This window comes from Mesocricetus auratus, unplaced genomic scaffold (genome assembly GCF_017639785.1).
Source record: "Mesocricetus auratus isolate SY011 unplaced genomic scaffold, BCM_Maur_2.0 Super-Scaffold_100009, whole genome shotgun sequence".
NCBI lineage: Eukaryota > Metazoa > Chordata > Mammalia > Rodentia > Cricetidae > Mesocricetus > Mesocricetus auratus.
In genome coordinates this window covers 28,854,883-28,879,215 of record NW_024429193.1, presented here as the reverse complement: position 1 = coordinate 28,879,215, position 24,333 = coordinate 28,854,883, and the positions used below count along the sequence as shown (strand labels likewise).

At 46.5% G+C, this 24,333-nt stretch overlaps 1 protein-coding gene across 4 annotated transcripts in view; it reads left to right on the top strand.

The window, feature by feature from the left end:
- The first annotated feature begins 19,396 nt into the window (after window positions 1–19,396).
- The window catches only part of Elovl6 (ELOVL fatty acid elongase 6), a 109,172-nt gene continuing 104,235 nt past the window's right edge, over window positions 19,397–24,333 (top strand). For 2 of the 4 annotated variants that reach the window (XM_040751799.1, XM_005082833.4), the window contains exons 1-2: window positions 19,595–19,734; window positions 19,887–20,007. In XM_040751799.1, the coding sequence (XP_040607733.1) occupies window positions 19,990–20,007 (18 nt within the window). In that variant the 5' untranslated portion in view covers window positions 19,595–19,734; window positions 19,887–19,989. Of the gene's footprint in view, window positions 19,502–19,594; window positions 19,735–19,813; window positions 20,008–24,333 lie in introns of those variants that run through there. The other 2 variants (XM_040751798.1, XM_040751800.1) reach the window with 2 other exon arrangements.

Sequence of the window (24,333 nt, the reverse complement as noted above, 5' to 3'; positions counted from 1 at the left end):
TCCAAGACAGTTGGAATACTGCAAGAGTCTCTGGAGTCTTGGGATGGCCCTACCTAAGATGGCAATGGAGCGACAAGGGTTCATTCTCAAAATGAACGCATGAGAAGGTACCTTACAAGTAAAGAGGGGTGTAAAGAAGGCGGGCTGAGGAGGGCCAGGGACAAGAAGGTTAAAGAGAAGTGGTCAGGCTCCATAGAAGTAGCGCCCACACTGACAAAGAATATAATGTTGGTCCTTCCACATTTAGGGTTGCTCAAGCATCATCCACACTGTTGAAGTCTAGGGAGGGCCATATAGTTTCCGAGTCCCATCAGATCTCAAAGGATCTCAAAGGAGGAAGAGGACATTCTTACTCGATGGGCTCCTCAGAATCCAGGAACAAAGTTGGGGTCATCTTTCTTTTTCCAGGGCTGACTATAATAGAGGTTGATCTTATCTCCCCGGCTGCTTCCCATGAGGTCCTGCTTTGCAGATGGGATATGGCCCTGGGAGAGAGGCTCATACCTATGGGACCTCCAAGATGAAGTATCCTAGCTGACCACAGCCATAACAAGAAAGGGTCCTTTGGCCCGCAGCTAGGTTTGTTCTCTTGACTGATCCGCATGGTTGCAAGATGTAGAGTTCTCCAGTTTCCCGAAGACACAGGACAGGCAATTGCTGCAATCCTTTGTCAAGCTTGCCATTATCTACATTCTCCTCCAGCCTGGCCTTTCTCACTTTCAAAGTCTCCTCCTGGCTATTAAAGACCTTGAAGGACAGATCTAATAATGTAAAGGAACGCTGGATTTTGAAGCTTTTGTATTTAATATCTGGGAAAGGTTTGGTTTATAAAATGTACAGCTAGAACGGCTTGGCCTTTCAGACTGGTGGTGTGTAGACTAGCATGTCTACATATGGTTTCAGCTAGCTGAGGTGGAAGGAGAGCAGGGTTCTTGGAAACCCTTTGTTATCTCCTACAACTGTAACAATGGGTTTCATGATGGCCATTTACAACTCTCTTAAGAAACAGAGTTCTGTTTATTAAGAACCTAGTAGGTTCTGCCTCATCATTTCCTATGCCTGTGGCCTGATTATGATGTGCAGGGCTCCAAAGCAGACATAGCAGTGGAGCCTGACCTGACTGTTACTCCTTTATGAGCGTGAATGCCCTTAACTTTATCACATTCGGAAGACCAGAGATGGGACAGCTCTTTGCCGGCAGCATATTATTGGAATGGGAGGGTTGTCATGGCAGATTAGATCAAAAGTTATCAGGAATCCTTTGGATTCCTTAGTGAAGGTTGAGGTAGCCCGGATAGGTGGATCAGAGATGTTAAGTAAAGGGTATGTTCTTATAGCTGCTGTGTAAAGGGGAAGACTGTTCTCTGAGGAAGAGGTGGTGGCTTTTAATTTTCTCTGAAGTTTCCTACCTGGAGATCCTGAGAGAATGTGTGAGAGAGTGTATCCCGGGAATCTGTAGGGGAGTTTGGAGTTCTGCAGTCCAGAAGGAAGGAGCAGAGGAACCACTGACCAGCGAGGGGTTGGAGCAGAGTTGCCAGATGGAGGGGTGGATGGCGGAGGAGAAGTTCAGAGGTTGAACACAAAACAGGGGCCATCAAATGACATGGTGTGGGGCTGCATTCAGGGGAGACTTGGCTGGGGTATGAGAGTCTAGTGGGGCACAGACTGAATCCCCCTTACAGCTGAGGATTGTTGACAATGACACAAAGGTTTGCATATAAGATATCTCAGAGTCCTTACCTAAATTACAACACAGCATATTTAATTATGGGATGCAGCTAGAGTGTATTATGCCATGAGGTAACCAGCATTCTAGATTCAAGAGAAGATAAAAAGAACCGATTTTGCTACAAATAAAAATTAGTGTTTTCTTTGTGAGACTGTGAGGATAAAATTTAGATGAGCTTTTGAGCCTACACCCTAGGCGTGGGTCAGACAAAGTAAAAGGAGACCCTTCCCAAGGGTCCTTCCCTCACCAGGAGGTGCATTCTTCACTCAGAAGGCATCCCTTGAGAGCAAAGGCCTTCCTATTGTCAGGGTGGAGGAAGAGGAAAACTTCATCTCATCACACTGGCTTGGCTGCAACATGCTCTATCTGGTTCCACTCAGAGGCCAAACCTGTTTGGTTAGTCAGGCCAGACCAAGCTCAAAGGGAAAGCTTCCAAAACCAAAAATGGCCGCTAATCAGTAGCAAGGAAAGGAAGACTCGCTCACTGCCTTGGAGAGAACAAAAACCTGGCTAGCTAAACAGGTTTGATCAAGTACTCTGACCAAGAGCGGGACGGTGGGCACATACGCCGTCAACCACATACTCTACTCCCCAAATGCCAGGGGTGTGTGACAGGAGGAGGGCACTAGCAGAAAAGCGAAGGGGGAAAGAAAGAGCCCTAGTGATATGTATTGATTCACCCTTCAGTCTGTCTCAGCTACCCCACACCATGTGGTGACAAAGTGGGCTCTCAGAGGAATGCTGAAGTGGTCCCTTCCCCTTAGAGAGTACAGCAAGCAGACCTACCTCCCCAGTGTTTACGTGTCCCACCAAAGAGCAGCCTTGGCCAGGACCCTTCAGTTGTAAACAAGAAGTTAGGCTTTCACAATGGGCCTGAAAAGAGCTCTTGGCTTTGTGCCTCTACAGGCAGCAGAGGCCCACAGCCACAGCCAAGAGGACTTCAAGTCTCTGGAGAACCAGAGGCCTAACCAAACCCTTCCGAGGTTCGACAGCTGCCCACCACCAGGTCAAAAGTCAAGATTTATCAAGCAAAGCAAGGGGAGAGTTTTCTATCAGGGCCACCAAAACAGCATTCCAAGATGATAGTGACAAGCCACAGCAGCAAGAGAAAAATCATCTAACAGATCAAAACAGATAAAGAAGGACTTATTAAGGAACATTTAGGGCTAATGATAAGGCTTAGCCAGTAGGAATGCCTGTTGCCAAGCCTGATACTTGACTTCAGTCTTGGGGATTCCCAGGAAGACAAACAATTGACTCTCACAAGCTGTCCTCTGACCCCTACACATACACCTGGAACACACACACACACAATTACAAAAATAAAATGTTAAGCTGTTTTTTAAAAATTGGGCTGATGGTATACTCAGTAAAACACTTACCTAACAAGCACAAAAATCCTTGCTTCAGCTGGGCGGTTGTGGCGCACGCCTTTAATCCCAGCACTCGGGAGGCAGAGGCAGGTGGATCTCTGTGACTTCGAGACCAGCCTGGTCTACAGAGTGAGTTCCAGGACAGCCTCCAAAGCCATAGAGAAACCCTGTCTCGAAAAACCAAAAAAAAAGTTTTTGGAAACTTGAGGATATGGCTGAGGTAAGTGTCTGATGTACAAACATGAGGACCCCAATTTAACACCCATCACCCACATAAAAAAACTGGGTAATGTTAAAGATAGGTGTGCGGGCATGAACATGCACATATATGACTTTTTTCACCGAGGAAAATATGCTGCGATGAGAAGTATGGCAGGTTCTCAGAGAGGAGGTGAGAGTGCTTTCACAGAGAATAGAGGCAATTGCTGTTGGTTTTGTGTGTCATTGCATGCGCTCCACATCTGAATGAAAGAGTGGGCATCTCAGTGGCATGTCAACTAGTAAACTTACAGATGCAGTTCTCTTTTCCTCTTTGTTTAAATTAAAGCCTTCATGCAAGTATATATTTTATATTGAGTATATTTTCCCCACCCTCATCCTCTCTCTTTTTGAGTGCCTCCCCACTCCTGTTAGTTTCCCTTTGTCACTTTACACAATTTTTTGTTTGTTTGGTTTTTTTTTTTTTCCGAGACAGGGTTTCTCTGTGGCTTTGGAGGCTGTCCTGGAACTCACTCTGTAGACCAGGCTGGCCTCCAACTCACAGAGATCCGCCTGCCTCTGCCTCCCAACTGCTGGGATTAAAGGCGTGTACCACCAACGCCCAGCTACTTTACACAATTTTATTTATGCTTTCATGTCATATATACAGATAGTTTTATGTAGCCATATAAAGTCTAAGCATCACAAAAAAAAGAGGCAAAATCTTTGTCTTTCTGATACTTGCTTAAGTTGCTGAATATGATCTCCAGTTGCACACATTTTCCTTAAATGACATAGATTAGTTCTTATTTGTGATAAAAAGCATTTCCTTGTGTATAAGATCCATTTTTTTCATCTGTTCCTCTCATTGGACACCTAAGTTGGTTCCATGTAAGTGGTATTCTTGAGATTGACCACCTGGGATAAGGCTCCATGGGTTATTAGGGGGATAGACTCTCTTGATGCTTCTATAAGACATCATAAAAACCTTGGAGCTCCAAGTGGTCAGTGTGGGAATATTTGTTTTTATTTTTGGCCTTTTTGTCTCCATCCATCCATCCATCCATCTATCCATCTACCCATCCATCCATCTACACATCCATCCATCTATCCATCCATCCATCATCTAGATATCTATTGTCTGTCTACCATCTATTTCCTCTCTCTCTCTCTCTCTCTCTCTCTCTCTCTCCCTCTCTCCTCTCTCTTTTCTCTTTCTCTCTCTCTCTCTCTCTCTCCCTCTCCCTCTCTTCTCTCTTTCTCCCTCTTCCACTTCGTCCCTTTCTCCTTTCCCCTCCCTCCCTTACTCACTTACTTTTTTCTTTCCAAACCCAACAGCCTTTTCAACTGCCCCTCCTGAGATTCCCTCCCCAGGCACCAGTGTAAAACATGGCTAACTCAAGTCTATGGGTGGCTGGAGAAATGTGGGAGAAGACAGTGTTAGCAGAGTGGGAAGCCACAGCTAGAGCTTGCATAACCCTGAGTGCCGAGTGGGGAAATGGCCCTGAGATCCAAAGAGACCTCATTGGCTTTTCTCTCCACTTGGCCTGCCTCCTCCCGTCTCACTCTCCTTCACACTCTGAGTAGTTCAACTTGTCCACTAGTTTAACCGTACCCATTTCCTACATGCTACACTCAAAGATTTCCATGTTGATGGTGGGAGAAAATACAACTTAATCTTACCACAAACAGAAGAGGGTGAAAGTAGATGCTTTGAAATGACAAATTAAATTCTACTACACAAATTTTCCTTGAGTTACTATGATTTTGTTTCTTTGAAATGACAAGTTAAATTCTACTATACAAATTTTCCTTGAGTTACTATGATTTTGTTTCGTTTTGTTTTTCGGGGCTGTCTCACATTGCTCACAGTTCCCCTGCCTAGCCTTCATCCTTCCAAGTGTTGGCATTATAGGTATGAGAAAACACAACCCAGATATAAGGGGTTTCTTGATGAATCATTGCTTTGTAATAGACAGAAACATGAGGAGAAGCCGGGCGTTGGTGGCGCACGCCTTTAATCCCAGCACTCGGTAGGCAGAGGCAGGCGGATCTCTGTGAGTTCGAGGCTAGCCTGGTCTACAAGAGCTAGTTCCAGGACAGCCTCCAAAGCCACAGAGAAACCCTGTCTCGAAAAAAACAAAACAAAACAAAACAAAAAAAAGAAACATGAGGAGAGAGAAGGGGATGGATGGGAAAGGGGAAGAAAGGCAGAATTGAGAAGGGAGGAGGGGTAAACAGCATGAAAGAGAAAGCCAGAGTCATCATAATGAGAAGGGAGGTGATGGGTGAGGTGGGAACAAACCCAGTCTTTCATCAGGAACTCACTCCTATAGCGCCATTAACTACTCGTGCATAAGGAGAGATCCCTCATGACCTACTCACCTCCTAAATGTCCTACTTCTCAATGCTCTTAGGAAAGACCCCTCATGACCTGTTCACCTCCGAAATATCCTATTTCTCAATGCTCTTAGAATTGGGGGAGGGTCACATCTTCAACACTTGAATTTTGAGGGACACATTGAAGCCATAGCAGGTTGTTAATCCATACAGTAATCCAGCTATTCAAACACAGTAATGTAAGGGACTCTTCAAGGTCTCCATGAAATTGGCCTGAGGATATCTACCCAAGAAGGGGCATGGAACAGACCATGAGGTTTGGATAAATGTTCCAGGGGAAGTAGCATAAGCCAAGATTTGCATTAAAAGAAGAAGTCTCTGGCTCAACATCCCTTGTCAGAGAATTCTATCAAAGAATGAGACTTCTGGCCTTCAAACTTTGACCTGGTGGTTCCTCTTTCTTTTAAAAATTCTATTTATTTATTTGTATGTGTGTGTCTGTCTGTGTGCACAAGTATGCCAAGTGCATGTGTGGAGCTATCAGAGGACAACCTGTGGAGCTCTCCCTTTACTGTGTGGTTCCCAGGGATCGAACTCAGATCATTAGGTTTGACAACAAGCACCTTTACCCAGTGAGTTATCTCTTTAGCTCCATGGCTCATCTTTCTGCTTGTGATTCTTTAGACAACCAGAAAAGCATTAGTACACTATTTCTCTCTTTTTTTTTTAAGATTTTATTTATTTATTTATTTATTTATTAATATGTATACAATGTTCTGCCTGCACGCCAGAAGAGGGCACCAAATCTCATTACAGATGGTTGTGAGCCACCATATGGTTGCTGGGAATTGAACTCAGGACCTCTGGAAGATCAGCCAGTGCTCTTAACCTCTGAGCCATCTCTCCAGCCCTAGTGCACTATTTCTAAGATGTGCATTAGCTAGCACCTTTTATGCATTGTCTTATTTGATATTCACAGCAGGTTGCTGGCAAGATGGCTAAGTCAGTAAAATCTCTTGGTTACCTCTGTGCAAGCCTGGTGACCCAAGTTCGATTCTCCAAATGCACATAAAAGTGGAAGGAGAGGAAGAACTCCATGAAATTGTCCTCTGACTTCCACACACCACACACTATGGCATTCTTGTACATCCCCCCCCCCCCGCAATACACACACTACGATAACTTTAAAATGTTAATACCCACAATGGCTCGTGTTTTCAGTTGTGTTAGTATTTCAATGAATGCATAAAGAACAGGGAAGGATTAGACATCTCTTATATACAGAGCTAGCAAAGAAAAGGCACAGGCAGTCTACTTCCAGAAACAACACTTTTAGTCAGGCGCTCACACTTTTAATCCCAGCACTTGGGAGGCAGAGGTAGGCGGATCTCTGTGAGTTCGAGGCCAGCCTGGTCTACAGAGTGAGTTCCAGGACAGCCTCCAAAGCCACAGAGAAACCCTGTCTCGAAAAACCAAAAACAAAACAAAACAAAACAAAACCAAACAAAAACAAAAGACAAAAACAAACAAACAAAAAACCCACCACCAACAGAAAACCAAAAACAACAATAAAAAACACTTTCAGTCAGTATTCTGGTGATGCTTCTCCAAATGAGGTCAGCATACCTGGGATGGAGGCAGGCATGGTTCATGTTCTCACCCTCTTAATTAAAACTAAAAAAGGCATAGGGCAAAATCCAGGTCAGCCTCCTCCACTGATGAAGACATCCTGAGACTTTGGGAGATTGTGTGACTTTTGTAAAAGATTTTGCTCTTGGTCTTCGTTCACCTAGAGAGATGCAAAGCCTCTTACTTGTAGATCACTAAAGTTGATAACCCAGAGAAGCTGGATTTACGAATTTCATCAAGAGAACAATACCTCAGTCAGCGTGTCAGCTGTCGCCCAAGGGAACATCTGCTGCCTGTCCATCTTCAGAGCTCGGAGACTAATCTACACAAATATGTATCCTTTTAAAATAACTAAGCAAATAAAGCCGGCATTTGTATTTGTATTACTTTATGTGTGTGAGTACAGCATGTATGGAGGTGCATTGTGTGCACCGTGTACAGGGACATCAGAAGACAGTGTTGGATTCCCTAGAACTGGAGTCACAGATGGTGAGGTGCCACCAAAGTCAGTGCCGGGAAGACAACGCCTATTCCCTGCAGGAGCAGCAAGTCCTCTTAATGGCTGAACTATCACTCTCAGCCTCAAACTCACAGTTTTATTGTAAATTAAGATAACACAATCATTGGATTTTTTTTTTTTTTTTTGTCTTGTCGCCTAGTGCCTCATGCATGCCAGGCAAGGGCTTTGCCACGGAACTAAATCCCTGCAGCTGTGTGTTGAGCTTTTATTAGGAGACAGGATCTCACAGGCTGGCTCTTTTTAGTTGGCTTTTGTTTTAGTTTTTGAGACAGGCTTCAAGCTTCCAGGAACCTGCTGTATGGCAGAAGATGGCCTGGAATTTCAGGTCATCCAGCATGAAGCCCCCCCCCCCCCCCAGTACTGAGATTACAGGCATATACACCATCATACTCAGTTTTATGTGGTGCAAGAGACAGAACCTAACACTTCGAATGTAAAGCATGAACTCTAGGAACTGAGCTATGTCCTCAGCCGCTTCTGCCTCAGCCTCCAGAGGCACTAGAATTACGGCCTGTGACAGCAGAGCTGACCCTGGCTTACGTGTTTTCAGGAGTGACGCCAGGACACCATTCATGCAGTCTCCCTGTGTCTACTCACCAGCTGGGCGATCTGGCTGAAATATTTGTCTCTCTGAGCTTCAGTAACAGCATCGACCTCTTAATGTGGGTACAGGATTAAATATGCTATTGTTTGTGAAAAGCAATTTCTAACTGGAAGAAAATAGCACCTTCGAAGTCATGGAGCTGCAGTTATGAGAACTGTTAGTGTTTGGACTGGAAAAGTCCCCAGGGCTTGGTGGATTTAAGGTCTGGTTCCTGACTGGATGTGCTGTTGGGAAGGAGTAGAGCCCAAGCTGTTGGGCAGATGGGCCTAGGGAAGACGTCAGAGGGCGTGCCTCTGATACCTGTACGCAGGGAAGACGTCAGTGGACATGCCTCTGATACCTGTACGTTGCCCCCTGCTCCTTCCTCACTCATTCTATTGCTCTGGCTGCCATGAGCCAAGCAGTCTTACTCCTCACACCTTCCCCAACCACGAAGCCTTCTGTCCTGCTTCAGGCCCAGAAGCAACAGAGCCACGTGTCCACAGACTTTTTTTTTTTTTTTTTTTTTTTTTTTGGTTTTTCGAGACAGGGTTTCTCTGTGGCTTTGGAGGCTGTCTTGGAACTCGCTTGGTAGTCCAGGCTGGTCTCGAACTCACAGAGATCCGCCTGCCTCTGCCTCCCGAGTGCTGGGATTAAAGGCGTGCGCCACCAACGCCCGGCTGTCCACAGACTTTTTAAAGTCTCCAGTTTTCTTCTTTTCTTTTGCCTTTCCTGAGTTTGTCCTAGGTCTGGAAAGCTTGTTGATAGAGTAGCAATCATCCAGCAGATAAAGAGAATGTACCAGATGTTTCTGTATATGGTCTCTTGCTCACAATGTCTCCATCAATGATGGCCTGCAAATACAAGGACGGTCTTCTAAGAGTATAATGAAGACCGAGCACGGTGGCACATGCTGTAATCTCAGCACCCAGGAGGCTAAAGCAAGCGGATTGTGAATTCAAGACTAGCTTGAGTTATGTAATTTCCTGTCTCAAAATAAATGAATAAATCCAGTGTTAGAGTGACGCTCGTGTTAATGTTAACTTTTGACAGCACAGCAAACACCTGAGACTTGAGAAGAAGGCTGGCTTTTGGCTCAGTTTTTGGACCTTTTTGTCTATGACTGTTTGGTCTCATTGCTTTAGGTCGGTGGGTATATCACAGAGCAACAGCTGCCCATCTCATTTTAAGAACATAAAAGGAGAGTAAGGAGGGGCCCAGAGTCACACAGCTGCTTCCCAGGGCAATCCCCCAAGGGAGCCAATGGCCTCCCAGGAGGACAGCTCATTTAAAGGTTCTGCCACTCCGGCAGCCACTCTGAGGCCCGAACCTTCAGCCGTGTCAGATGTGGATGCTCAAAACGCAAACTGCAGCCGGAGAAACCCTGGCTCTCCACCACGGGCAGTCATCCAGCTCAGAGCTAGTTACTCCCGACTTTGTGGGGACACTGGTGTCACCTGGCCGGCTGCACTGGCAGCCACGTGAGGACACAGTGCCTTGTAATGACAGCAGACAACAGTGACTGGATTGTGTATTTGCCCCACACTCTGCTTCCCTAGCTTCCTCTTAAAAGATTCATTTATTTTATTTTGGTCTGGGTCTGCTATGTAAGCATGTAAGATGCCTGAAGAGGTCAGAGCGTGTCCTCCCCTGGAGCTGGAGTTGCAGGTGGTTGTGAGCCCTCTGATACGGGTGCTGGGAACCGAACCTGGGTCCTCTGCAAGAACTTTTTTTTTTCCTTTTTTTCTTTTTTTTTCTTTTTTTGGTTTTTCGAGACAGAGTTTCTCTGTGGCTTTGGAGGCTGTCCTGGAACTTGCTTGGTAGTCCAGGCTGGTCCCGAACTTACAGAGATCCGCCTGCCTCTGCCTCCCGAGTGCTGGGATTAAAGGCATGCGCCACCAACGCCGGCTCCTCTGCAAGAACTTTAAGTTCCCTTAACTGCTGAGTCATCTCTCCAGCCTGCCACGTCCTCCCACTCTGCTCTTCATAGCTACTTTAGAGCACACTGAACCTGCTTATCAGGTTTACTGGAAATAAATATTCATGTCAGGTTGAAACTTAATTTTACTTCATGTTCTTTTGTTCGTTGTGGCCCTAGGGGTAACAGTCTCTCATGCATACACACACACACACACACACACACACACACACACACACACACACACACACTCACGTTTGTGAATTCCCTAAAATCCCTTCTGTTATTGGCTTTACAACACTGTGGCTAGAAACACTACTTGGAGTGATGTGATTTTAGTCTTCTTGTGTTTAAGGTTTGCTGTCCTGCCTAACATTGGGTCTGTAGTTGAGAATGTTTGATACTTGCTAGAGCAGAACATGTACAGCTGTGATGGAAAATTCCATCTGGCCTCAAGTGAGGTTTCCCTTGCTTGTTTTCTGTCTGAATGATCTAACCATCATTTGAAGCGGGGTACTGAAGTCACTTACTATGTTAGTTCGTCATGTTTCTATGTTGTATCTTCATGTCTTTCATTAAAATGTTTAGGTGCTCCAGTTTAAGCTCATATGTGTTTGTGATATATCAAACTAGTCAACTGGATCCTCTACCATTAGATAATGTCAAGCTTTTGTCTCTACTAAGTTTCTTTGGTTTTTTGTTTGTTTGTTTGTGTTTTTCAAGACAGGGTTTCTCAGTGTAACAATTCTGGCTGTCCTATAACTCACCATGTAAACCAGGCTGGCCACAAACTCACAGAGATCTCTAGTAAAAAGTTTTAATCAACAAACTTGTTTACAATTAAGTATTTTCTCTCTCTATCTGTATGTGTGTGAGTGTAATCTACATATAGTAAACTATGTAAATTTTGTTGTTGTTATCATTGTGTTTGTTTGTTTGAGATAAGCCCCTTGTAGCTCAAGTTGAATCTGTTAGGTATATAGGAGTGACCTTGAACTTCTGACCTTCTTGCCTCTATCTCCCCTGTACTGGGATTACAGGCCTGCACCAATACATCTGGTTTGATGCAGTGTTGGGGATCAAACCCCAGCTTTTATAGGTGCTAGGCGTATTAGTTACTTTTCTGTTGCTGTGATAGAGCGCTATTGACCAATGCTTATGGGAGAAAGAGTTTGTTTTAGCTGACAGTTCCAGAAGGATGAGTCCGTCATGCTGGGAAGGCGTGGCGGCAAGAAGCAGGCATAGGGACCAGAACAGGAAGCTAACAGCTTTGCACTGTCAAATAGAAGCATGAAGCAGAGAGAGCAAACTGGAAGTGGTGTGAGGTTTTAAATCTCAAAGCCTGTCCCCAGTGACGTAGTTCCTTCAGAAGGCAGGATCTGCTAAACCTCCCCCAAACAGTGCCACCAACTTGTGACCAAGTATTTACATTTCTGAGACCCATCAGGGATATTTCTCATTCAAACCCACCGTCCTGGGTAACCACTCTACCAACTGAACTATATCCACAGCCTTATAACTAAGTAATGGAGTTGGTACTTTATAAAGAAAAGTTGACCAGGGCATGGTGACACACAACTGTAATGTCACCATCTGGAAGGCTGAGAGTCCTCAGGTAGGAAGGAGGACTGAGAGTTTGAGATCAGCCTGAGCTATGCAGCAAAATCTTGCTTCAACAACAACAAAACAGGGGACAGAGGGCAGAAAGGAGAGCGGTAGAAAAAGAACAGAAACCTTAAATCAACCAAAGTTCAAGTCCAGGTGGTCCCTCAGTGAGCCTCCTGGTCCTACCGTGGTAGAGAAGCAGAAGTGGAAACCACTGCTTGAAGAAAGGGCTAGGTTTGGGAGGGAGGGAGGGAGGCTCATTTTTGTTAAGCCCATTCTGGAAAATGAAGTCTCTCCAGGAGGCCAGTACTAATCCCCTCCATAACGGTGCCCCCACTATCTGATCCAACAGGCCTTGTTTCTTACAGGCTCCCTCACTGCTCAGCACCACCATCCTGAGGATTAGGTTTCTGATACATTCAAAACCTATCCAAAGAGGAGGCTGGAGGGATGGCCCGAGAAACAAACCAGCATGAGAGCCTTGACCTGAGCAGGTAGTAAACCGGACAGGACAACATCCTTAACTTTCAAACTTGTTTTCTCACCTGCTAAACAGAAATAAAAGGGCTTATGTGGGGGCTGGAGATGGCTCGGTAGTAAAGGGCACTTGCTGCTCTTCCAGAGGACCCAGGTTCAGTTCCCAGAAATAGTGTGGTATCTCACAAGCATCCATAGCTCTGGTTCTAGGGCATCCAACACCCTCACCTGACCTCCATGAGCATACATGATGCATGCACACATTATGTTCAAACACATAAATCTTTAAAAATGTTTTCTCTCATGAAATTGTTATAAAAGATTTAAACAATATACTTAAAGTCAATGTATAAGGTATATTGTATGAGACATATAACGGATATTTATGATTTCTGCTAACATGCATTTTCTTTATCTACTGATTGCCTCATATGAGACTCTGCCTTAGCCTCTCTCTCATTTGTTGGGAAGACACACATTTCTTATCCATTTACAGATGCTTTTCATTTATTTAAGACAACTAGTTCTCTGCCATGTGTTTTAAAAAACGTCTTACTCAGAGGCTGGAGAGATGGCTGCTCTTCCAGAGCTCCTGAGTTGCATTTCCAGCAACCACGTGGTTGCTCACAACCATCTATAATGGAATCTGATGCCCTCTTCTGGCATGTAGGCATGCATACATGGCAGACAGAGCACCAATACCTAACAAAAAAAATACATAAATAAATAATATTTGCCAGGCTGTGGTGGCACAGGCAGGTGGATCTCTGTGAGTTCCAGGCCAGCCTGGTCTACAAATTGAATTCCAAGACTGCCAGGGCTGTTACACAGTAAAACCCTGTCTGGAAACACCAAACAACAACAAAAATTTACTCTGACAAAATTTTGTGGCATCTAATAAGCTTGTTTGTAGCTATTACAATCCCACAGTTAAGTCAGATGTGGAAAATACTTCAGAGTAACAGGGAGTTTTCCCAGTCCTACACAGATTATAATAGAGACCCTCTTAGCCAGGCATTAAGGAAGGGGCAGGCAGATCTCTAAGTAAGGCAGAACTACACAGAGAAACCCTGTCTTGAAAATCAAACAAAAAGAAAGAAAGAAAGGAAGGAAGAAAGAAAAAAAGACGCCCCCCCCCCGAAAGTCCTCTTTACAAATGTCCAGTTGGCCCATGGTCCCTGAGACAAGAGGAATTGGAAAGGAACACAGGTGGATTATGTCCAGTGGTTTAAAGTTAGGGGAGTTGCCTCTTTGAGGTTCAACATGCATATTCTCTGAATAGGAGAAAGAAGAGGGTCTATGTGCAGTAGAGGAGTCTTCTTCGTCGTCGTCTTCATCTTCGTCTTCTTCTCCTTCTTTTTCTCTTCCTCCTCCTCCTCCCTCTTCTTCTTCCCTCTGCCTCCTCTTCCTCCTCCTTTTTTGGTTTTTCGAGACAAGGTCAGTCCTGGCTGTCCTGGAACTCCATTTGTAGACCAGACTGGCCTTGCACTCAGTGAGATCCACCTGCCTCTGCCTTCCAGAGAGATTAGGGCATGCACCACCGCTGCCTGGCTTGGGCTCAATTTCTTTTTTGTTTTTGTTTTTGTTTTTTTTGGTTTTTCGAGACAGGGTTTCTCTGTGGCTTTGGAGGCTGTCCTGGAACTCCCTTGGTAGTCCAGGCTGGTCTCGAACTCACAGAGATCCGCCTGCCTCTGCCTCCCGAGTGCTGGGATTAAAGGCGTGCGCCACCAACGCCCAGCGAATGGGACGGTTCTCTAGCACAGTCTACCGAGGAAAACCACCCTGCTGACCCTTGGCCTCTTGACTTGGAGGACACAGAATTTTTACCATGTTTAGCTGCCAAATGCATGGTATCAAAGTGGTGGGAAGCAAAACGGAGTCACTTGTGTCAAATTCTAAAAAGTTAACAAACAGAGCGTAGGTCATGACAAAAGAAGGGGGCCTTCTCACCGACATTTGTGAGCAAGAATTGTCACTATACTTACAACCCTGCACAAAGGCCATGGCAACCTGACACAAAAAGCACATCTGTGAGGATTATCTGTCTGGTGAATGCTCATTCAGCCACGGGCTGATGTCACCTACACGGAACCAAAGAAGATAGTTTCAAAATACTGTTTGGCACTCTCTTCACTGACCTTTGAGGTCCTTCCCTTTCTGAAAACACCCAGTGAAAGGGACCTTGGATCAGCACAGGACACACCAAATTCTCAGCACAAAGGAGGTTTACTAGCACCGGAGGGACAGGTGTGTGTGTGTGTGTGTGTGTGTGTGTGTGTGTGTGTGTGTGTGTAGGGGTACTACCCCCAGAGGGATAAGTGTGTGTGTGGGGGGGATGTGGGCGGGTGCTGTGTCTGGATTGGACAAAGACAGTAGCAGGTGTTTCTGCAGGAATTGTTTTTAAGGAGAAAAGGGAGAAATGTGTGCTAGGGAGAGTTGCTAAGACCTGATTAGATCTGTTAGCCAGTGTAGCCAAACAATGAATTTTGGTAGTGGGACCTTTATGTTTTTGTTAACTGGACCTTGAAGTTTTGGTCAGGCATAATGAAGAAGTCGAATAAGGGAACGGATTTTGGTGGCTAGCTTTAGGAATATCATCTGAGAGCTTACTAAGAGAAAGGGGGAAGGGAGAGGACAAGATCTGCCTGCCCCATGTTTGCCAAGCGTGGGCCTGTTTGAGGGCCCCTCACTTATAGTTCCCACCACACCCCCACTCTGCAGGCCTTACGTAGATCCATGTGAAATTAAATTAAATTAAAATTACCTTTGGCAAAAATCTCTCTGCTGTTGTTTAGGTTGGCCACAGAAAACTGCCACGGCATCCAAAAGATGCCAATCAGAATGTCTTTATCCCTCCTTGTACTCAGGAAGACTGATGATGTCCACGGGGACACAGGTGGGCCACTAGCTATGACAGCTGAACTCTGGTCAGGAAGAACCATGCCAACAAAGGTTTCAAGAGTTTAGGCGACAAAGGGAAGAACAGAAAATGTTTCAAGGACAGAGCCCAGCTAATTTCTGTTGGATTTTTTTTTTAAATGAAATCTAAGGGGGCCTGGAGGGATTAGCTTGGCGGTTAAGGGCACAGACTGCTCTTTCAGGAAACCCGAGTTCAATTCCCAGCACCCACATGGCAGCTCACAACTGTCTGTAACTCCAAGATCTGACACCCTCACACAGACAAAATACCAATGCATATAAAATAAAAAAATGAAATACAAGTATGTAGGACAACTCAGGTATTGGGAAAAAATAAACAGTGTGAACTCTTACATAGAAACTCTGATAGTCTGTTCCCTGGTGGGCACCAAATACGTAAATCATCAATAAATCATCGTGAATTTTTTGTTAATTAAAAACATTGTCAATTAAAAACATTGAGGAGGGTCTCATATAGCCCAGGCTGGCCTTAACCTCTTTAGGTAACCTCCTGCTTCCAATTCCCCTGTGGCCACACTTGACAAATATTTGGGTTTTCTTTTCAGGGAGAAAAAAAAGCACGCAGTAGGCTCTCCTGCTCCCACCTCTCTTTCCAGACAGGGTCTTCCTGTGTTGTCCAAACTACAAGCTGCACTGAAAATTGCCTGTGTAGCCAGGCTTACCTTGAACTTATGATCCTCTCATTTTACCCTCTATAATGCTGAGATTATCGCCCTGTGCCACTCACACCCTGTGGCCTCCTGTCACCACTTCCTTTTTCTTGCTACACCTGAGGCCTCTGAATCAAGTCAGAACGACAACGGGTTTTGTTTTGTTTTTTATTTTTCGAAACAGGGTTTCTCTGTGTAGCTGGCTGTCCCGGAACTCCCTCTGAGACCCAGCTGATCTCCATCCCTTGACTAGGAGCATCATAATCTCAAGGCATTTTGGGCACTTGAACAATACCATGTCTAAAAATAAAAATTAATCCGGGCGTTGGTGGCGCACGCCTTTAATCCCAGCCAGACACAGGCAGATCTCTGTGAGTTCGAGCCTGGTCTACCGATGGAGTTCCAGGACAGTCTCCAAAACAATACAGAGAAACCCTGTCTCGAAAAACCAAAAAGAAAAATAAATAAATAAAATAAAATAAAAATAAAACAATGCCCTATCATTTCTCATTTTAATGTGCCTCCAATGCCACTCCCCATTCTTACATTGCAGTTTAAGAATGTGATCTCTGAATATCTTAGCTTATTTAGGTCCCAAAGTTGGGACTCTCAATTCTCTAGCTGTAATACAGTCCTTGACTGTTTCTCTCTCATTTTCAATTCTGAAAATTCAAACTGCATTGTGAATACCCGTTTTTTACTTTGGGGCTCTGTGAGACTGTAACAAGTGTGAGCCTCAACTCCAAGTCCTTTTCTCAGTGAGCTCTGCTGGGTTGCTATGGTTCTGCACAGAGTGCTCTTTAATTCTAATCTTTGCATTTCCCTCTAGAAAATCTCAAAGGTGCAGGCAGCCGTTGGAAGCTGAGCTCACACCAGCAAACTCAAGCACAAAGCAGAGAACTTGAAACTCTCAAAGCAGGCCTCTGGTGGGTGATATACACTGTTCCAACAAAGCCACACCTCCACAAATTCACCAAACAAGACCAACAGGGGACCCAGTTAACTATCCAAATGGCCAAAACTATGGGGATGTGTTGTTGTCCCCTCCCCCCACCCCCACAGGGTTTCTCTAGCTTTGGAAGCTGTTCTGGAACTCAGTAGACCAGGCTGGCCTTGAACTCACAGAAATCCACCTGATTAAAGGTATGCGTTATCGCCGGGCGATATGCGGGAGGGAGGGAGGGGGGGTTTCAGGTGATGGTGACCCATACCTTTTTTTTTTTTTTTTTTTTTTTTTTGGTTTTTCGAGACAGGGCTTTCCTGTATGATTTTGGAGGTTGTCCTGGAACTGGATCTGTAGACCAGGCTGGCCTTGAACTCACAGAGATCTGCCTGCCTCTGCCTCCCGAGTGCTGGGATCAAAGGTGTGCGCCACCAACGCCCGGTTTCCTCCGCATATTCTTATTCAACCACCACATTAAGTAACCCTTGCTATTCTGACACTGTCCATGCTGGCCTCCAAGAGATCTCCTTGCCCTCTGCCTCCCTAGGGCTGAGGATTACAGGTGACCATTGCCAAACTTGGCTCCCCTTTCTTTTCCGGCTCTTCCTGTCCAGTCACTTAATCAATCACTCCTTCACGCTTTACAAACTTGCTCAAAGGCCCAAGTATCCGGCTAAGCCACACCCACCTTTAAGTGTTTTGGCTTGGGCCTTACCTTCAGAGTCCCTTGGACTGACCTGACACATCATCCTAGAACAGTCCCAACCGGAAGAGATAAGAAGAATCTTCACATAGAATCTTTGGGAGTGTCTACATACATATCAATGCTAATCACCTAGTCTAGCCCTGTGGTTGATGTAATACTCTGCTGGCTTTCAACTCTATTGAATTTTTTTGGGGGTGGGTGGGTGGATGCGTAGGGTCTCATGTGGCCCAAAATACCCAGGAATTTGCTGCTTAGCCAAAGATGACCTCCAACTCCTGATTCTCCTATGTCCCAAATGTTGGAATTATAGGCATAGGTTATCATGCAGGCTTTATATTTGTTTTAAAAAACCATGTGTGTGGGTGGGGCTGCTTCCCTGTGAGCAGGTGCATGTGGAGGTCAGAGATTGGCTTAAGGATGTCATTCTTCAAGACTTCTCCATCTTCCTTTTTTTGTTTTTTTATTTTTTTGTTTTTCGAGACAGGGTTTCTCTGTGTAGCTTTGGAGGCTGTTCTGGAACTCGATTTGTAGACCAGGCTGGTCTTGAACTCACAGAGATCCGACTGCCTCTGCCTCGCAAGTGCTGGGATTAAAGGCATGGGCCACCTTATTTACAGAAAAATTTCTTCCAGTCCCCTCTTGTAAAGACCAAAGTTTTCTACGTTTGATGAGGGCTCCCCTTCACACACGTCAGTAGGTGAGGAAATGCACTTCGCAGAAGGCATTTTCTTTCTGGTCCTAATTTTTTTTTTTTTTTTTGGTTTTTCGAGACAGGGTTTCTCTGTGGCTTTGGAGGCTGTCCTGGAACTCGCTTAGTAGTCCAGGCTGGTCTCGAACTCACAGAGATCCGCCTGCCTCTGCCTCCCGAGTGCTGGGATTAAAGGCGTGCGCCACCAACGCCCGGCTTTCTGGTCCTAATGTACATCTTTAAACTAATCCATTGTTAGCTGGGTCACAGCCTTTAATCCCAGAGTTCCTGAAGCAGAGGCAGGCGGATTTCTGAGTTTCACAGCCAGCCTAGATTGCAGAGGGAGTTCCAGGACAGCAGGAGTACGCAGAGAAATCCTGTCTTGAGAAACCAAAAAAACATTAAAATAGGTTGTTGATCACTATCTTTTGTTTATGACTGGATCCAAATATTATTCGGTACCATATTGTCTCTCACTTCATTCACCCTTTTAGGAACGGAAATTACTATCTTCCAGGAAAATAAGAGGGGTATATGGGAAAGGTAAGGTTAAAACGGTGTTGTTGTGAGCCTAGTGTTGGAGGGATAGACATGGCATTCACCCCTCTCCTACGTTAATTAATCTGTTCTTCCTAATTGGACAAGAATAAAGCAGAACTAAAGCAAGCATACAGATAAAGTTTTGGCAATAGACCAGCACGCCTAATTCTGTATGCCAAATTCCCTCCCTCCTTTGTTCACTAATAGACCCCTCCATCTAACTCTTCTTTGCCCTTCCACTTCCGCCTCCTAAGTCACCCTAGACTTCCCAGGTCTTCATCTTCAGCATCCAGTCTGCATGTGATCTAAAGGCTCCGCGGGCCAGCTGGCCCCGCGCTCAACGGGAGTCCACGCCCAGGTTGCACGGTGGAGGTGGTCTCAAAGGGTACTTCGGGGTCGGGGAGGCGAGCTAGCCTGAAGTGATCCTCACACGTTCATTTGCCAGGAGTGCTCATGCGAGAGTTCTGGCAGGTTTTGCTATTTCCCAATTGTTTACTCGCCAAGCTTTCGGGTCCACGCGCCTCCCAGCTGCGCCTCGCACGCTGAACTTCATTCAAAGGCCAGGCAGGGCGGCCCACGAGGTTGCGAATGGGTTTGTGGATGACCTCCAGGCTACTTCCTCCCTCCTGGCGCCCTTCCCCCCACTCCTCCAACCACCTCTGGTAAACAAAACTGTCCCCCAGGGCGAGGGGAGGTCTTGCTCTTCTGCGCCCTCTCGCGCAAAGGGTTAATTTTTCCGATCGCACGAGGGGGAGGAGATTTCCCTGTAGACGAGTAAAAAGCGTGATGGACAAACGTGCGGGCACTAAGACCGCAAGGCATTCATTTCCTCCTACGGTGGATGCGGACGCCGGGAGGAGAGCCCCTGAGCCAGGAGCTGGGAGCTGAGGCGCAGGCAATGCTCAACCCTGGATGTAGCTGAGAGGCTGGGGGAGAGATCGGCCAAGGAGACTGACGGCGGGGCCATACCTAGGGGGTGGGTGGGGGAAGCAGACAGGAGAGCACTCAAAATAAAAGGCTCTTTACAGATTTTTTTATTTTGTATAGAGAGCACGTAGCGACTCCGAAGATCAGCCCCAATGAACATGTCAGTGTTGACTTTACAAGAATATGAATTCGAAAAGCAGTTCAACGAGAATGAAGCCATCCAATGGATGCAGGAAAACTGGTAGGTGATGCTTTTCGCGTGCTACTGTTCCCGGGAGTGCATTCATGTCGGTATTCCCGGTCAGAGCGTGAGCGGAGCGATGGATTGCCAGCAGCAGCCAGCAAGCAGATCGAGGAGTTCTGAGTCTCATGTCTGCAGGAGTCTGAGGCTGCATGAAGCGTGCGGTTTGGGGGTGCCCTGTCTGAGCCGCGGCCACGCGGGCATCTTTGTGTAGATTATATAACGTAGAACATATAATATGTGTGCCTGGAGCGATATAGGGAGACGAGGGAGACATACTACAATCCCTACAATCCAGATACCCCACCTGTGCCGTCTCCAGGCTTTCGCCTAGATTTGGGGGTTTTGCTTGGCCTCCAGCAATTGGGGCGTGCTAGGCAGTGGAGGGAGGACCCGGTCTCCTCTCTCTTTAACCCTCTCCAACCCACCTCTCTATCTGGTCCTCTCCCCATCCCTCGTGTCCTTCCTTTCTCCTTGGAGTTCTCCCACTCAACTGCTCTCCCGACTGCCGCCCCCAGCCGTAGATGCCTGGGGTCTTCCCCACCCAGATTACTTTCCGGTTTCTTAAAGACGTCGGGCAAGAGGGGACAATGAAAACTGCAATAAAAATGAATGAACCCGAGCAAGTGGAGCCACGCCATTATTAAGTTTCTGTCTAAAGGAAACGCCTTTTGGACACACTTCTCAGTGAGGAGCGGCAGGAGTTTGGACATTAGAAAGCTCTAGCCAAAGAGTCGGGGGTGTGTGTGTGTGGGGTCCTTCACCAGAACTTCGAATCTGGGAAAACATATTGTTTACTATATTCCCTCCGTCAGTCTTTTGAAAAATGCCCGAGTGGGAGGCGATCCAGTGTCACCTTGCAATATTTAGCAAGGGAGGCCCCTCCTTCCCCGTAGACGGTGCTGTGGTGGTGGAGACGTTCCCCTCTCTCTAGTGCCTGCCCTGCGATCTCCCGCTGTGGAGCGGCCGGCCCTCCGGGGGCTTCCGGGCTCCGGGAGGTTCCGCTGCCGCGTGCGAGGGCGCTCGCGATCTGCTCCTTCCCTCCCTCCATTCATCAATGGGAAACCGGAGACGCTGGCGCGTCCGGGGCTAGGGCGGGTGGTAGAAGCCGGCGGCGGTGCTGGCGGCGGAGGCCGGGAGATCGACTTCCTCGGCCGGGCCGACGGCTTGTGGCCCCCGCCCCTTCGCGCCCACCCTTGGCCTTCAGCCGGCGAGTTGAGCCCCTGGGCGGTTTACGGTGGCGACCGGGCGGAGCCTGGCTCCGGGGCGCGCGAGTTGGGCTGCGGCATGGCGGCTGCCCGCGTGAGGCCCGAGCCCCGAGCTCCTAGCTCGGTGCTGTCGCTCATGTCTTCTGGGACGCCGAGGCCGGGGGTGCGAGCCTGGGTCTGGAGGGTGGTTGCACCCGCGCAGTCTAGATCGCCCCGTAAAGGGGCGGTCATAGGGAGGCCAGGTCTCTGCAGGAAGCCCAGCCCCTTCGGCCCGCGTTCAAGGGTCCTAGAGGTGCATTTCCACTTCCCTCTAGGGTCTTACTTAGGGACGGTGGAGGAGTAGGGGGCGAGAACAGCTCTTTAGCCTGCGGCTTCTAGCCTAGAATTCTCTGAGGTCACCACTGACCCCCGCCGCTCTGCTCTAGTCGCCCTTCTCCTGGAGCCGCGTTCTCCTAACGTGTTAGCACAGGCTACTAGCTGCATCCCCTTTGGGCCTGCCTTTCGGTGTCGCCTTTCCCAGCCTCTGCAGAAGCTTGGCACTCACTGTCTGACTTTCGTTACACCACCATAGTGAATGCTGTCTCTATTTGTCATCGTTCCCCCCCCCCACTACTTCCTGTGCCTGCCCCAGGATCATTTCCCGCCTCTTTATACAGATACTCAATAAGTGATAGCTACTCTGTCAGAACCACACAGGCCCCTGGACCTCAAGGGATTGAAAATGGCCCACATCACCTATTTCTTTTCTCTTGTTAGTGTTGATCAGTGTTCTTAGCTCTTGAATAGCCCCCCTTTTCCTGTCTCTGTTTTTACAGGGGGGTATGCACAGGTGTGCTTATGACTCCTAGCACATCATGGGCTGGTAAGGGCAAGGTTCTGCTTCCACCCCCTTGATTCCGCAAAGCGCTTAGCAGCATGCTTTTTTTTCGTGGCAGATGCTTGCTAAGGCCACTGATTGAAATGCTCACTTTGTGCCAATAGTACATGCCCATAACCATGCTGCTGGGAGTTCAGCATGCTTGGCTTCTCGCGGTTTGAATCCTGCTGTAGTCACACTGTAGAATGTATGCCCGCCCTGTCTTTTGATCTTTGACTTCGTATTCTTGATTGCTGTATGACCGTGGAAGGACCTACCCCTTCCTTGATGATCCTAATCTCTTTAGCTTTCTGTCTCATTATGTTTCCTTCACAGCCCAATTTTAGAACTCTCCCACCTGCTCTCAAGATAAAACCCAACAACCAAAATGTCTTGAACAAAATGAAGGATTTTTTTTTTAAGTTGTCATTAGACTGACGTTGTAAAGACTTAGACCCTCTTGAGAGGAGCGTGGAGGGCTTGAAAATCATGAAGGCTCATCTTAACTTGACCTGGTCCCTTTGAATGCTTTATAATAGCTTCTGGAAGAAAAACGTGTAGAGAAGCATCTGCCCTGCCTTTTGAGAACTTGTTTGTGTAACAGTTGTCTAAAATCTCTTACACGTAGTCTAAACAAAGTCAACTAATTATAACAGGTTCTCTATCGAGTGTGCTGCAAGGGATCTGAAGTCTTGGGGGACGTGCAGGCTTGGTGTTTTGCATCGCAGTGTCTGAGTGTACTAACTAGCATCTTTGAGTAATTGGAATTGGTAAATAAGGAATTGGGAAAACTTGCCCTGTGGTGTTTACCTTCGCTCTGGCAGCATCCATTCTTAGAATAGGGCTTTGGAGTGGTGTGTGCAAACTCTTGAGGGCTAGACTGAGGCAAGCTCGTGAAGTTGATTGCTGTTTTGAATGTTTAACCTGATACTCATTGGCCTAGATACTAAATATTATAGACTTTATTTTTGTAGTGAATAGTTTCATATTGACTGGAGTGGCAATTTCACTGCCAAGTAGAAAGTCTGCATTCCCTTGGAAAATCACCCCCCTGTTCTGTCTTGAAACTGCTTCCCAGTTAAAAATATCCTGGTGCCGTTTCTAACCATGAGGTAGAGGGAAATGCCTTAGCTCCAAAAAGCACTTTTGAACTGCAGTTTTTGATTGAAAGACCCTTAAACATTAACAGCGCTGACGTAGAGACATTTTTGTTCGTTTATGAGACGCCTGGCCTTTACCTGTGTGCTCACTACTAACCGCTGTCTCAGTTGGTAAATGCTGCTAGCTTGGGAGCACAGTCAGTCAGTCACCCAGCCGTCCTCCGCCTGGCTGGAAAGGAGACATAAACTTCATTGAGAAGGAAAGCAGGCTGTGCCTTCTCCCTTCTGCAGCCTGCCAGGTTTGTGCTAACGACCGTGGATGCTAGTTGCTCCGGTTGTAATTGTCTGACCAATGATGACTATCTTCTGATGTCGGCTGACACAGTGTTCACCAATGGGAAAGCAGGAGGCCTGTGCTGACTGCTGTAACATTATGTATGTGGGGTGATGTCATCAAAGGGCTTGCCTAGAACCTCATGAAGCCCTCCCCCCTCTCCTGGCATCCTCACACATCCAGCTCTCAGTGCTTTGTATGTTTTCCTGACTTTCTCCTCTCCTGTGGTGATTTCTAGAAGGCTTTTATTTTTCACATTTTCTGTTCTGTATTCTTGGGCTGTAAGATGAAGTTTTAGGATGAAATGCTATCCAGCAGGGGAAATATTTTTAGTTTTACTGAAGGGAGGATACTGATTTGTAAAAGGAGCTGCACATCTCTGAATTCTTCGGTATATGGAGTTTAAAACATAATGTGTCATAGCTGTCAGGGTTCTACACCATTATAAACTGGTGTCAGCTATAGACATTTTAAAAAAAATTTTCAGAGGGGCTGTTTTTCCTGTAGGAGCTCTAGAATTTTTCCTTGTGACTTGCTTGTGTTCATCTGAGGGTAACCATGACGTCCGTGGGCATGGGGTAGAATAGGTCAGAATTTTACTGGATAATTATTAGCATTACAGGAAATGTGATTTGGGTTGCCCATCTAGGAAAAATTTGTGTCCTCATTGATTCTGTATGTAGTTGCCCTTACTTTGATGGGGAGTCTAAGGAATCCTAACCTTTCCAGTGAACTTCAGTGCACGGGGTATAGGTGTCATACACGATAAGAGAGATAAGGCTCTCACTTTTATAGAGAAGAGAACCATAGTGCAACACAGAAAGTAAT